Source organism: Anastrepha obliqua, chromosome 5, assembly GCF_027943255.1.
Source record: "Anastrepha obliqua isolate idAnaObli1 chromosome 5, idAnaObli1_1.0, whole genome shotgun sequence".
Lineage (NCBI taxonomy): Eukaryota > Metazoa > Arthropoda > Insecta > Diptera > Tephritidae > Anastrepha > Anastrepha obliqua.
Genome location: NC_072896.1, coordinates 42,233,970 through 42,249,018, shown reverse-complemented (window position 1 = coordinate 42,249,018; position 15,049 = coordinate 42,233,970). Strand labels below are relative to the sequence as shown.

At 36.8% G+C, this 15,049-nt stretch overlaps 2 protein-coding genes across 5 annotated transcripts in view; one reads left to right on the top strand and one right to left on the bottom strand.

Moving 5' to 3' along the window:
* LOC129246910 (uncharacterized) overlaps window positions 1-15,049 on the bottom strand; it is a 35,111-nt gene that overhangs the window by 12,052 nt on the left and 8,010 nt on the right. Inside the window, exon 3 of one of the 2 annotated variants that reach the window (XM_054885642.1) lies at window positions 9,580-9,711. The exons of the other annotated variant lie outside the window; for it this stretch is intronic. The gene's annotated coding sequence lies outside the window, so the exon portion shown is untranslated. The remainder of the gene's footprint in view (window positions 1-9,579; window positions 9,712-15,049) is intronic. 2 annotated transcript variants of the gene reach the window in all.
* LOC129246908 (ATP-binding cassette sub-family G member 1-like) lies at window positions 977-13,922 on the top strand. Of its 3 annotated transcripts, XM_054885638.1 has the most exons (11): window positions 977-1,214; window positions 1,297-1,470; window positions 2,076-2,246; window positions 9,620-9,756; window positions 9,906-10,051; window positions 10,148-10,386; window positions 10,455-10,862; window positions 12,908-13,008; window positions 13,156-13,311; window positions 13,502-13,707; window positions 13,758-13,922. In XM_054885638.1, the coding sequence occupies exons 2-11, from the start codon at window positions 1,311-1,313 to the stop codon at window positions 13,894-13,896; spliced, it is 1,863 nt and encodes a 620-aa protein (XP_054741613.1). In that variant the 5' UTR covers window positions 977-1,214; window positions 1,297-1,310; the 3' UTR covers window positions 13,897-13,922. The 3 variants fall into 3 exon arrangements, with proteins under 3 accessions (XP_054741613.1, XP_054741614.1, XP_054741615.1); XM_054885639.1 differs by lacking the exon at window positions 13,758-13,922 and having other exon boundaries at window positions 13,275-13,311; window positions 13,502-13,612; XM_054885640.1 differs by lacking the exons at window positions 13,156-13,311; window positions 13,758-13,922 and having other exon boundaries at window positions 13,539-13,634.

The window sequence follows — 15,049 nt, the reverse complement described above, 5'->3', positions numbered from 1 at the left end:
TTTGTATAACCGCATAGGAATTAAGCCGCCCATTAACACGATTCTGCTTCTGCGCCACTTAGCGGGTCTACTTTTTGTAAAAAATTATTGAACTTCATAAATTTGGAATATGAGCCAAATCGGATCACAAATACGATTTTAATAAATATCTAGCGGATCCAAGTAAGCTTGCAAACCATCCCTGGATGAATGGTTTTGCAATGCACAAAGGACAAACAGACATACATATGTACATATATTCGGTTGTATTAGGTATTATAATGGTTCTACAGAAATAGAAAAATTCCCAATTGCATTTATTTGGCAAATAATTTTAAAACTATAATATGAACCGTTTCTGGCATTATTTCATTTTGAACTAAAAATATGTATTTTCACATACTAACTATATTAAAGAGTTTTGATGAGAATGATTTTAGAATTCTTATGGTTTCATATGAATAAGTACATATTTAAGGTTTATCTGTGAAACTGCAGTGTTTTCCAGGCGGATGTAACTGCGACCAAAGAAGTGGTCGATTGACTGCGGGAAAACTGTCGGGCTGATGAGTTGGGAAGGTTGCGTTTAGGTCAGACTCGTAATTTATAAAGATGATAACATATGTCCATTCAATAAGTAGACGTGTTTAATATTTTATTTTATTAATTTTAATTATTTTGATTTAAAAAAATATTTAAATAATATCGTGTCGAAGCCGCGGACGGCCGGGGCCTGCTACTACAAATAAAAATTTGCAAAACAAAATGCCGAACGACCGGCACTTGAGTGAACGAAGACTTTATGCAGCGTTAGTCCATTTTTTTACACATTCGCGCAAAGTGGTGTACTTCTTAGCATGAGCGGCATGCCATATACTCGTATGTACATACTCGTATTTAGTTATGTATAAACGCATAGATGCTGTATGTTGTCGGAGGTAAACAAGTTCTAAATATCAAATAGGAGTTGTTAACTAATTCGTGGGCATTATCGCAATTTTTGTACATAAAAACCAAAAATAAAAACAAAAAAGCCAAACTACGAAATAAAGTGCGCCGTACCGCAGTTTTATTTAAATATACAATACAAACATATTTTTTAAAGGTGAAATCAGTTGTTTTGTCGTGTACCGAATTTTAATTTCAAAATTGTTTGATAAAAGTACAAACCTATCGAAGTGCTCAATATTTGAACACATTCACAACAAACAAACGTACAGAACGTGCTGGCAAGAGTAAGATGCATACATACATACATACATATGTACATACAAATGCTTGAATTGTTTATTATAAATTTATATTTATGCAATTTAGATTTTTAAAAAGCAATGCATGATCACATTGAAACTTCAGCAGCTTTTGTACCAAAAAGTTCGCAAGAAATTGCCTTGAATGCCGCCCAAGAGGAGTATAATTTAGTACCTGAGCCCGTCAGTATAGAATTCGAAGACTTATCATATGCAGTTGTTTGGGGAAACATCAGGAAAAGTTAGTGCAATATATAATAAAATATAATAAAGGGTCTTTCAAAATGACGTCCAGATGCTAGTAGTGAATAATTCCTAGACGGTACCTTTTTATGTCATCTTTGACACTTGTCAAGCAGATATGTAGATGTACAATTTTAGTCATGGTGTGAATATCAACACTATACAACGGTTTAAAATTATTGAAATTTATTATGAAAATGGACGACCTTTAAGATTTCAAACAACTGGTTGTGTCGAAGATAGGAAAAGGACTAACAGAGCAAAAACTGTACTTTCTGCTGAGAATATTGCTACTGTAGCGCAAAGTGTTGCTGAACAAACTTCAACACGACGACCTTCTCGACATTCTCAACAATTAGGCAATCACGAATCGACTGGATTTTACCTGTAGGCGCCCACCTTTTATGGTGGACATTTAAACGATGCCATTTTCTACATATAATTGCTAAGAGCCGCATCTTGAATAAAAATAGTCTAACTGAAAAATAGTGAAGAATTTAAATGTTTTATTATAAAACAACATCCAGGCGCGTATTTTGAAAGACCCTTAACAGTTTAAATAATATTGTAACAAATAAACCAATACGTCGCTTGTTTTTATAGAACGCAAAGAAATTCTTCATGGATTAAGCGGAAAAATACCAAGCAGCCAATTAGTTGGCATTATGGGGCCATCAGGTGCTGGAAAATCAAGGCTTATAGATGTGCTTTCCGGGTTTACAACTAAAGGCATAACTGGATCTATTTTAGTGAATGGAACATTGCGTAACTCAGGTATTCAAATTATTTATTGTGCATTTAATTTCTTTCAAACTTCAATTTTATACCCCCTCCTTAATTTGAAGGTTCGTGCGACAGTCAAGTCAATGACAGTCGATTGTCACTCTTAGTGTTACAAAAACAACAAAATAATGATGTTTATGCGTTATTCATGCATAGCTTCGGTACATCAAACTATATTTTTCCACAGCAGATGTCAAATAAAAGGGCGCGGCCCAACGTTATTACCAGAGCAATTTGTATCGTACCGGCTTTATTGAAACTGAGTGACATTCGAAAGGAGGTGCAAGTTTGTTAGAAAAAACTTTTTCTAATATTGCAATTTTGATATTTCAATCGCCTCACTGTAGAAATGGCCCATCTTTCTTTCCTCTCAAATATTTTCACTCCAGCAGCATTTCACCAACAATTTTAGGGAATATTTTGCGTTCCTCCAATGATAACGTGGGTAGGCGTATTATCAGATATTACTGAAATTACAAATCGAATTGAAATTTTTTACATTACCTGAAAATGTAATCGCTTTGGTTGGTTGGCTGATTAAAGAGGTAGTTCATTCAGAATCCAACTAGCGCTTCAGTACCATTTTGTTGCCACATCCTCGCTATCAACTTGTTTAACGGTTAATCACAGCATAACTATATCCAGTCTGTGCTGTTTGAGCACCTTATTAGGCTGTTGACGTCTAAGCCAGATAGTTGTTCGAGACTTTCGAACAGTGGTTTGCCCAGGGTTGACATTCTTTCATTCCATTTCGTTTTTCTCCGGTTGTTTACAACTGTGCCAGTGTATGTTGTGAGAGATGCCCATTTTCGCTGCTTATTCTCTGCTAACTTTGCATGTTGTCTGGTCTCTCTATTTATGATCCGCGATCTGTAGATATTTTAAGGAGATTGCATTCTTGATTGCACTCAGTGGTGTGAATACCGATTCTGCAAGAATGTTATTCACCGCAGATCCCACTCTTGCCAGTTCATCCGCTTTTTCGTTTCCTTCAATGTTCCCATGCCACGAGACCCAGATTAAGGTAACTTTATGGTTTACATTCAAGGTGGTAAGGCTATTTCTGTTTTCTTCCACCAGTTTAGAGATTGTTGCAACTGAATCCAGTACTTGGATTTCAGCTTGGCTATCTGGAGGAATAGCGATATTGCACTTAAAAGAAAAGTCTGCAATTACTGGCCTACAAGCTTGCCCTATCGCCAGTACTTCCGCCTGGAATACACTACAAGCATTGGGAAGGCGCACACATTTTTCAATTCTAAGTCTATGAGACTGTACTGCCGAAGTTGTTTAGTAAAAGCCCCTTCCTCTATTCTTCCTGATATGGAAAGTAGGTGGCGAAATTGCTGTTGAATGTCACCGTTAGGATGATGTAATCAGTCCTCCCCGAGATGAACTGAGCTTGTCGCAATAATAGACTGGCATATCTATTTATAAGTTGTTTCCCTCCAGCGACCCGCTTCATTTAACCTAAATGCACTCATGGTAGCCGTCTTCGTGATATCGAGATCCCTGGAATAACATGTGTCCGTGCATTGAGAGCCTCCCTAGGACCTGATGTATATGCACCGACCGTAATTGCATAGGCTGATCTTTGTATTCTACTGAATATCTTGATATTGTAATCTCTTCCAAGAGCTTTCCACCAAACTATCTATTCGTATGTTAAAAATGGTCATATGACCGCCTTATACAGCCATAAACTATACTTAGGTTGAAGACCACTTCTTCTTCCAATCATACATATGATACATTCGCAGGCATACAGAGTAATTTCTACTTTCCTTGCCCCTTCTTCACTGTTCATTTTCCAGCTAAGTTCGGAGTCCAAGATTACTCCTAAGTACTTAGTGCTGGATTGGGGGAGTTTATGCCATTACCACCACAGCATCAGCATACGACACAACCCTCACCCCAACTCTATCAAGTTTAGTCAAGATTTTGCTTATCACAGTGAACCAGAGATGTGGCGATAGTAACCCTCGCTGTAAAATATATATACTATATGTTCATTGGATAAATAAATTGAATAAATGGATTGCTGGATTAATAACCGTCGTTGGTGTATAGGAAAGTCATAAAAGCTCCAAAAAGCCTCCGAAGCACTTATATAATGACCATTTATATAAGCTTCAAATTCACGACTGTTCCCAACGGAAAATGTTACGTGATCTGAATCCTTGTCGACGTATGTATTTGCAAATGTATTTTAAGGCCTCACCTGAGTGACAAAGCTCAAAGTTTATGTGAGGTGAATCCATCGGTTTTCTATAGTCGTCATAGCCACGCGCATATTAAGCATTGCTGCATGACCGCCATTATCAGGTGCTCTTCTCCGATATGTGGGTTAACCATCCTCGCCCCCTGGCGTTTCATTAATAAATTTCCGTGGGAATTTTCGGAGCATTTCCCTATGTTATGGAAACCGAAAAACAACATACAGACTGAAAAATGTAGTCTTGCTCTTAAGTTTTTAGAACATTAACATATGCAGACTTATGAAAACTGCGGCCCCCGAGTCAACTCTGACGAAACGGGGCTGGTGCTATTTACCAGAAAATAAAAATTTAATTTCCTGCCCACCGGGATTGCAAGTAAATATTTTAAATAAATCCGGGTAACCGCAATCGTCCACATAATTCATAGCATCCAGAGTTTTTTCTTGCATATATCGATGTTCTAAAACAAGTAGCAGGACACAACAGGTTTTTTAGGTAGAAGTGTCGACCCTTGGGCACACTACAGGTACTAAATTATTAATTAATTGATTATCGAAGTATAATCTTTCGTCCAAAGTTTTCAGCATTTTTGTTGCAGTCGTGGCTTAATGCCTTTGGTTAAACCGGATGTAACTTAATCTTTTAGTTATCATCTTTGGCATATATCAACAGAATATTCATTGAGCAAACTTTTAATAAAGTGCAGATGATTCAAACTGTATCGCATACACACATTTTTTGGCTGATTGCGATTAGAAATTTTTTTGTGTGCAATTTTAAGGTGATATCCGTTATCTTCTGATGGAAACATTAAGAATTGTACGCGCGATGTAATTCAGGAATTCGTTTAAATTCACCACTGTCATACTGTCCCATTTGATCATTATTGGTTGGGCGATCAGCGTATATAATCATATGAAAGTCATCAGTTTCATTTAAAACTTGAAACCCGAAATGTGTCGAACCTGATTCTGATCCTGCCATCAGGATAGGTATCATCCGTAGTCGCGCCGAGAGTTGAACGGCCTCCGAAACAAAATAAAATTGCGAAAACTTGAGTCAATTGTTGATGAATTTTAAATGTGGGCATTTAAATTTCCTTCAACTATTTCATTTGCTTCAAAGGAGGCCATTTTACAATAATTCACTTTATTATATTTCCGAACGCTGCCTGGGAAATGTTTTGACAATTGTGCGATCCAAGAATCAAAGATATTAAGCAGTTTCTTTATTCTTGTCATTTTCCGAAACAACAAAAATTAAAAAGGGAGGTACGCTAAATGAAAGTAACGTGTTGCAAGAAAATATAAGAACAAAGAAAGACCCGAATCATTACTTTTATGCAAAATATGGCACAGCCTTGCAGAATTTGCCACTCAATAATTTGCTTGCATCACTTGGATCTAATAAGAAATCATATTAAGTAGTATTCCACTGGCTTTGTTCGCTTTCCTCAATTTGAAATATTTTTATACATTTACAAATAATGATAAAGAAATAAATTTACCACAGGAAGCGAAAAGCTTAGTTAATATTAAAGCATCTTAAGAGCATAGAAAAAATCAAAGCAAACGCAGCAGCATCTCTCTCATGCATACATACATATACAACATATCTATAACTAAACACATACATACACGTATACACTGATTGGAAGTTAGCAGTTCAGTTAACATCTGATTATTATTTCTGTTATTGACAAAACTGTAATTTTGTTGATTACTGAGCGAAGCGATGCATACTCGTACAAGCAGGTAATGCAAAGTAAAAGAAAGAGAGCGTATGCGCATACATGCATATGTTTGGATGTGCATGCCTATGTAGGCATAATAATGTGCTTAGATGAGCATATGCCCATAATACATAAATTCATACGCAATTATAAATTTGCAATTTCAAGGCCAAGGTCATTGCGCTTATATTTTACGTATACAACATACATAAGTGTCGGGTAGAGGTACAGTGGAGCGAAATGACCAAATAGATGTCATAGAACATGCAAATATACTTATAACATCTGTATATATTGATATGCAACGTCAAGGTTTCATCGTATATATCCTTGTATAAGTTAGCGTGAAGTAGGGGCGTCGAATAGGCAAAATTGTATCTGCTAACTGCAGAACAGCGAAAGCGACGTCGGCAGAGCGCATGCACTCGATAGCTTAGATTTAAGCAAGAAGTATTTGTCAATTTTAGTTTTTTGGAAGAACTCGAAACTTCGACAGCCACAGCTGTTGCTGCAACACATAAATAACACTAGTTTACACCAAAAATGGTCCTCGACCAAAAGACGTTTTTTAGACTAATTTGAGGTTGCTGAAACCAAAAATGAATTTTATTTTTTTTTGACGTGATAACGTCTTATAATTCGATTTAACAGGCTGCACGCACGAAAAAATGTGTCGTTACCTTGCTCATTGCCGTTACCTTGAATGAACTGCAAGCGAAAGCGCGGAACGAACGACAAAGCAAACAAAGCAAACGAAAGGCAACGTTCGACATCTTGCTCTCTCCTATTTAAGTGAGCGTATATATAATATGTATGTAAATGCGCATATGTACATATATAAATTCACGTATTTGTATTTGCATATGCCTTCTTATTGATTATTATTAATTTGATTTACTTGAAGAATTTAAAATAAAACCAAGTTTGTTAATAATGCCTGTTGTTTTAATGTTATTATTATTAATTTTTTTATTATATATGAAGGAAAATATTTATAGTATATTAATATTTACCACATACCTTATAAGATATGTTGTATACTAATATATTATATGTATATAAACATGCATATACATATACAATTTCGCGCAATTTTCAAAAAGAACAAATCTATATGTAAAGATGCATACAAGTCATATGGACATATCAAATGTACGAATCTATTCCGTACGCAAGCAAATGTAAGCTAATGTGCTTGAACTGCAAGCGAGAGCGCGGAACGAACGACAAAGACCACAATCGGCCCCCGCGTTCGGCAACGTTCGACATCTGGCTCTGTCCTACTTGAGTGTATATGTATGTATGCATATGCGCATATGTAGGTATATAAATTCACATACTTGTATTTGCATATGCCTTCTTCCTGTGTGCATGGTAATGAACCATTTCTCTGTGGAGAATAGGACGATGATAGAAAAAGTAGGAAATGAAAGGGAGTGTTTCGAGTGTAAAGTGTCTTGAAAAAGGCAAATCGATGATGGTGCCTCTTAGTGTTGTTGACTTATTAACGTCTGATGCACAATCGAAATTGAAGATATCTTTCATGAATTTGATAAATGTTTTTTGCTCCACTTTGTATATATGTATAATTAACGCTCCTCCTCCAATTTGATTTAGATGCCTGAATATTGTTCCAAATATGGAAGAAGCTTCGGGTTTGCCATCGCCACCCGATAATTTTCAAATCACAACTAAACGAGACCAATATTTTGTTTTAAACATATCCTAACTTTTGCTCTGGTTAATGCGGGTTACAAACGGGTGGGTAGAAATCAAAATTTTGTATAGGGTGGGCCATGTAAAATTTGCCTTTTGAATCGGCTATAAAAAAAAACTGATCAATATTTTTTCAAACTTTTTTTTTATTTTGAAGATTGAACATTGTGATTTATGAATGAAAAATAATATCGTTCAAATGACTGTCACGACTGGTTTTACAGTAGGCCATTCGATCAACCCAATTTTTAAACACATTTTTGATTGTTTGGGCTCCAATTTCATGAATGGCAACTTCGATTTCGTGTTTTAAAGCATCAATCGTCTCTGGATGATTCGCATAGCATTTGTCCTTAACGGCTCCCCACAAAAAATAGTCCGACGGGCTTAAATCACAGCTCCGAGGCGGCCAATTGAAATCGCAATTTCGGCTGATTATTCGGTTTTCAAAAACGGTAGCCAAAAGTTCGAGTGTAACTTTGGCAGTGTGACAAGTTGCACCGTCCTGTTGAAACCAAATGTCGTTCATGTCAACCTCTTCAATTTTTGGAAACAAAAACTCGTTGAGCATGTCACGGTAACGCTCGCCATTTACTGTAACCGCGGCTCCTCGCTCATTTTCGAAAAAAAATGGCCCGATGATGCCGCCAGACCATAAACCGCACCAAACAGTGACTTGTTGAGGATGCATTTGCTTTTCTACAGTAACGTGTGGATTTTCTGAGCCCCAAATCCGACAATTTTGCTCATTGACGTAGCAACCGATGTGAAAATGAGCTTCATCAGAAAAGATGATTTTTCGGTAAAAATGCTCATCTTCGGTCAAACGATTTTCTGCTCATTAAGCGAACCGAAAACGCATTGGATGGTCATTCGGCTTCAGTTCTTGCACCAATTGAACTTTGTAAGCCTCCATACCGAGGTCTTTATGCAAAATTCTTCTCAAAGAAGTGCGTGAAATGTTCAATTCTTGAGAACGATGACGAGTTGAGATTGTTGGATGTTCACGCACATTTTCGGCTACAGCAGCAATGTTTTCGGGTGTACGCATTGTAGGAGCACGTTCACATGTTGTTTTATCCATTAACGATCCACTTTCACGAACACGATTAACAAATTGATCCACAAACAGTCTTGTTGGCAAATCTTTTTTTTGGAATTTTTTTTTTTCAAATTTCTCACAGTTTTAGTAGAAGACTCACCACTTTGGAAATAGATTTTCAATATTTCCCAATTTTGTTCAAGCGTATAGCGTCCCATTTCGTAAATGTCAAACCTTTAAGTAAATTATGAACACATTCCACATGTCATTTGTGTTACCATTCTTAAAAAAATAGGTGATTCAAAAAGCAAACGCAATAAGTCCCACCCTGTATATGGCAGATGTGTGAAATGGGGCAATAATTTATAAGACTTAATTTTTACATATTAGTGTATCTTTCTTTAAGATCATCCTTTATGCAAAGTTTGATTAATTTAAATTACTGAAGTATAGCATTTTGTTATTTTTAAAATCAATTTGATATGTAAAGTGGGCGCTGTTAACCGATTCACCCTTTTTAATGGCTTCCACATGAAAGAATCAACGACGGACAGATAGAAATTAATCGATTTTGATAATGAATATTTTATTTATTTTACACATTTACTTTATTACCTGAATACTTGAACATCCCACGATGTAACATAATTTTCAGCACGTTTCAGATCCATGTCCTGTTACATAACACAAGATGACAGACTGCAAGAACTGCTGACTTTAGAAGAAAATATGAGTATTGCTGCTGAACTAAAGTTGGGGAAATCAAAAGGAGAAAAGCAAAAAAAAGATATCGTAAGAACTTTTTTCTATACATCGAATGCTGGTAAAATTCAATTAGCTGGGAATATTCACTTGCACGAAGATGCATTCAGGAAAATGTCTGGCTTAACATTCGAAGCACTAGTTATTGGCTTCCTTTAAAGTTTTTGCTTTCCTTTTAGATCGACGAGATTACAAATGCACTGGGTTTATCGGAGCAACGCCACACAAAAACATCTGAATTGTCAGGTGGACAGCGGAAAAGACTCTCGATCGCTTTGGAGCTGCTCAACAACCCCACTATAATGTTCCTCGATGAACCAACCACGTAAATGCGATTTACAGATTACATTTTTAAATCTTTGCGGCTTGCATTAAACATATTTATTTATGTGAATAGTTAACGTTCAATACTTTACTTTAGCGGCTTGGACAACAGTTCATGTACAAAGGTGTTGGAGTTATGCAAACACTTGGCACAGCGAGGTCGAACTATTATTTGCACGATTCACCAGCCGAGTGCAAGACTTTTCCAGCTATTTGATCAGGTGTATATATTGGGGTCTGGAAAATGTGTGTACCAGGGCTGCCCAAATAAGTTAATGCCATTTCTAGAGTCCGTCAATTTACCATGCCCACTATATCATAATCCAGCCGATTTCAGTAAGTTATTTGAAAATTTGAGCTATTGTACCTATGCCCCTACTTACTTACTACACAATTATACATAGTTATTGAATTAGTGGTGGGAGAAAATAGCAAAGAAAACATTGATTACTTGAATTCGAATATTCAAAATGGCAAATGTACTGCTTGGCTTCGAAACTGCTGCACGGATTCCTTTACATCAGCCGACAATCTACATAAGACGAGCGCTTCAGATGTCGAACCACCGAGAACTGAAATCGGCTATTACTATCAGTTACAGGTTCTTTTACGACGCGATCTAATCAAAATGAAACGAAATAAAATGCTGACGCACCTACGAATAGCCGCGAACGTTTTTGTTAGTATAATTTTGGGCGCTATTTTTGTCAATGTGGGCAGCGAAGCTTCACGAATGCACCAAAATTTTAACTGCTTAGTCGTTGTAATGTTAAATAACGTCATGGGCACGGCACTATTGACCTCTGTAACATGTAAGTATCTATCAATATACCTGTGTATGTACATACATATGTACTTATTTAAGGTCTGTGTGATCGTTCCAAATTTCCTTATTATTGCGCAAAATTTAATTATTCAAACACCATTTGGAAGCACTTTGAACATTGCACTCTGTACGAGTAATACAAGAAAGCAAAGCTTGAAGATGGTAGAACTGCGTCAGCTTATCTGAGCTGAAATGGAAATATATGTGGCATAATCTGAAATATGGAACTTCATCTACTTTTTTCGGTTATTCATACACAAACGAACATACTTACTGGTTGCAAGTTGGTGTCCTTGCCGAGGGGATGAGACTTAAGTGTTGGTTTAACACCTACATTAAGGGGTTAACTCACCTCGAAATAAGAGAGAAACATCATATGGATAATGGCTAGCCATCCATCCGCAAAACGGCAACGGTCGCCAGTCAATCACCATGCGGAGATTACCGTACCGACGACGATCCCACTGTTACTCCCTAGCCTAGTATGACATCATCTCTTCTCCTTGTCCTCCTAATCCAGGAGGGACCTTGCCATAGTAGAGGGGACTGCCCATAAGAGAGACCACTCATGCAAGCGGAATGGAACCTGTGGCTAAGCCAGGGCCTAATATCTCTCGCTCCTTCCCTTCAGCGACTGTCTCTATGGCAGCGAGGCGTCTTACTGGTAACAATTCCAACCCTGTCATAAGACAAGTTATAGACGACCTTCCATCTACGTCTGGTGCCAGTAGTAGACCCCCCCTCGCAGCAAGAGTCTTGGGAAGCAAGAGCTACCCTGTCAGAAGACAAGCAGATCTTGCTGCCCCCGTCACTTCAGGTGGCACGGGAACTCCGGAAGGGGAAACACCCATAGCAATGTCGGCAGCATCGGATCACATAGTTCAGCCAATGGCTCCTGGTGTTTGACCTTATGGCATTATCACTGCCCCGGGTAGCACCCTCCTCCGGAAGCATATAAGTGCTTTAGAAAGGTACTATCGTACCAAGCGATCGACTGTCAGAATCCTGGAGATACTGAAGGACATTAGAGAAGAGGATCTGACGGAGAAACAGTCAGACTCCAAGGCGTAGACTGAAGCCTTCATCACCGAACACAGGAAGAAGGCCAAAATAAACTCCGAGGCAAGCGCAAACGATCGAGGGAAGGGACATCGGCTGAAGCCAAAAGAACTACGGTGTCCGCCACTCAGACGACTAATGTCACGGTAAAGAAGTCTTTTACGGAAATAGCGAAAGAAAGGGCGGTGATTTATCGCTGTTCCCACGATGGAGCGATCCCGCAAACAAACTGGAATCTGATAATCAGGAGTCTTTGGAAAGTATACAGGGATATAATGAAAGAAAATCCACGACCTCCACCCAGTTGCTCGGATGCAGCACGCTTTCAATTCCGAGTCAAGCTAATAAGGTGCGCTGATCAATGATCTGTGGACTTTTGTAGCCTGGCGATTAAACTTTGGCCGGGGTCTACGTAGTCGAAGGACAAAGGCCAACTAGTTGATAACGACTACGATTGACTTTTCGGAGTCTCTTTCAACAATTCGCTCTATTAACTTCGTAAACAGATTTTTTTTTTTTTTTTTTCAAAACAAATTTCCACAAATTGGAAGCGTTGTTCTGGCATTAAACTATTCATGACGACTAACAAACCTGACTGCACAGAAATGTCAGTTTGCCTTTCTCAGATGTTAAGCCATAGTTATCGATATCGATAGTTCTCATGCAGCTAAAAAAACACCCGATATATGTTTGTGTATGTATCAAAATTATCAAGAAGATATTAGTAATAATTCTCTTCATTTATTTGTTTTATTTATAAATTATTGAAATCGGACAGCACTCCATGCCAACTTTTAAGAAATAGAAAATATCATAATTCCCATTTTGCTCTAAATACACTTGTACGTACATAGGTACATACACATGTAAAATTCGATTTCACACGAACGTTCAAGCGCGCATCTGTACATAGTACATACATATGTACATATGTACATATAATATATTAACTTTTTCAAATATCTTTTTCAGTTCCACTTGAAATGTCTGTTTTACTTAAAGAACACTTTAATCGGTGGTATTCATTGAAAGCCTACTACACCGCCATTACATTAATGGATCTTCCAATAACGGTGGGTTCGGATTCGTTTGCAAATACGGTTATTTAGTGCACTACGCCTTTAGCGTAGTGCAATAACAATGCGTTTGCGAACGAATCCCTTAATGTATGTACATACATATGTAAATATATATTGTATACAAACTAACAAATCATATAGTTTATTTGTTGCCTTTTGTTTTCCGTAATCGTCTATGTTTGGACTTGCCAACCAATGGAACTATCACGTTTTTCTATGTTCATGGCGGTGAACTTCTTGTCGATTGTTGTTGGTCAAAGTTGTGGACTTCTATTGGGTGCATGGTTCAATGTGACTGTAAGCGAAAACATACCGCTCGTTTGCTGGAAGAACGTCATTACTTACAAACAAAAAAAAAAAAAAACACGGTTTCAAAGTTGGTTTTAGTTTACTATGCCTCGTTAAAAAGGACACTCTTGCGGCAAATAAGCGATGCATATTTATACATAAAATACTTTATTTAATTGTTTTATATAAATATTTTCAGAATGCTTTCTTCTTAACAACAAAACTGATGATAATAGCGCTAATATTTTGTGGTCAAAGCATTGTCCGTCGAGATATGCCTCCAATATTCCGCTGGGGTACAAGTCTTTCGTACTTTCGCTACTCTTTAGAAGGACTTATAAGTTCTGTTTACGGACAAAATCGACACCGATTAAGTTGTAACGGGGCATTTTATTGTCACTATAAGTAAATAAGCCGATTGTGGGTTTTTCGTTTCAATAATTACACTCTTTCAGATATCCAAAACAATTTATGGAGGTAATGGATATACCTGATCGATACTGGACTGATATTGCTGCACTATTTTTAATCTCTATGATTTTTAGGATAGCTGCATATTTTGTTTTAAAAGTTAAAATACAATCAACAAGATAAAACCTAGGGTAATAAGTTATGGTGAATTGAATTAACATTTGTTTTTTTAATTTTGATTGATTGTTGTTGTAACAGCATTATAGAAGAGAACGTTGATTTTATAGAGAAGGTTCGGTAACGAATGAGCATGTATCATAAATACCAAATGCTAACAAAACCAGGCAACGAAGTTTTTGTAATTCCAACACCAGAGAATGTTAATGGTGAGAAATGGTCCATTAACAGTCTCTGCTAACACGATTGGGAAAAAGTTAGCATACTGAGCATAATCAAGAGGATAATAGATGGTGCTTGCATTGAAATGTAAAATGCCGTGATTTGGTGTTAGGCACAATAAAATAATGGCAGTTTGGGTATATTCAGAAACGCATTATAATGCGCAACGTACTTTTGCAGTATTGGCAATGCGTTCAGAAATGCAAATATGGCAGTACTGCAAATGCATCGCGTTCCAAAACGCCATTTTTGTATCAAACGTCACGCATTATTTGCAGGAAAAATTTTAATACTGCCGCTGATTAGGCTAACATGATGTCTGATGAAAAGTGAGTATAAAACTAATTTTTTAGCTTTTAATGCAAAGATATATTAAATATACGTTATTAAAACAATATTTTATAACATTTTTCTTGATTTTAGCGATTATCTAAGTACATCGGAAGTAAAGAGCATGGAAAGTGAATTTGCTTCAGGGAGGAGGAAAAAGAGTGGTTTGTGGAATAAGGTGGCGGAAGAAATAAAAAAAGTGAATAAAGATTTGAAAATAGACGGTCAAATCGCGCAGCGAAAATATTCTAATTGTTTCAAAAAAAGATTTTTTTTTTTTGAAAATTGGAAAAGTAATGAATTACAATCACAATAAATTAAAAAGCATTAGCGACTAGGAAAAAAAGATTTATTTTTGGGAATTTTTCGTTTTAATGAACATGTTACTATATGTGATCTTCTTTTTAGCTTTACACGTCTGTTTTTTCTTAAATTTAGCAAAAAAAACTATCACTTTTTACTTCAAATATATCGTCAACAACTAAACTCAATAATACTTCCATTTTAGTGTAAAACGCGTTCATAAATGCAACAAATCTTTTTGCAAATCGTCAACAAATCTATCAATTGCATGAATTGTCACATTGACAGTGCTGCTAGCGCTGCA

Bases quoted from the DNA above. Each gene is read 5' to 3' on its own strand.
- LOC129246908 (XM_054885638.1), top strand. From the start codon at position 1,311: ATGCATGATCACATTGAAACTTCAGCAGCTTTTGTACCAAAAAGTTCG. The intron at 10,052-10,147 runs GTAAATGCGATT...ACTTTACTTTAG, and splicing joins TTCCTCGATGAACCAACCAC to CGGCTTGGACAACAGTTCAT. The intron at 13,708-13,757 runs GTAAATAAGCCG...ACACTCTTTCAG, and splicing joins GCATTTTATTGTCACTATAA to ATATCCAAAACAATTTATGG.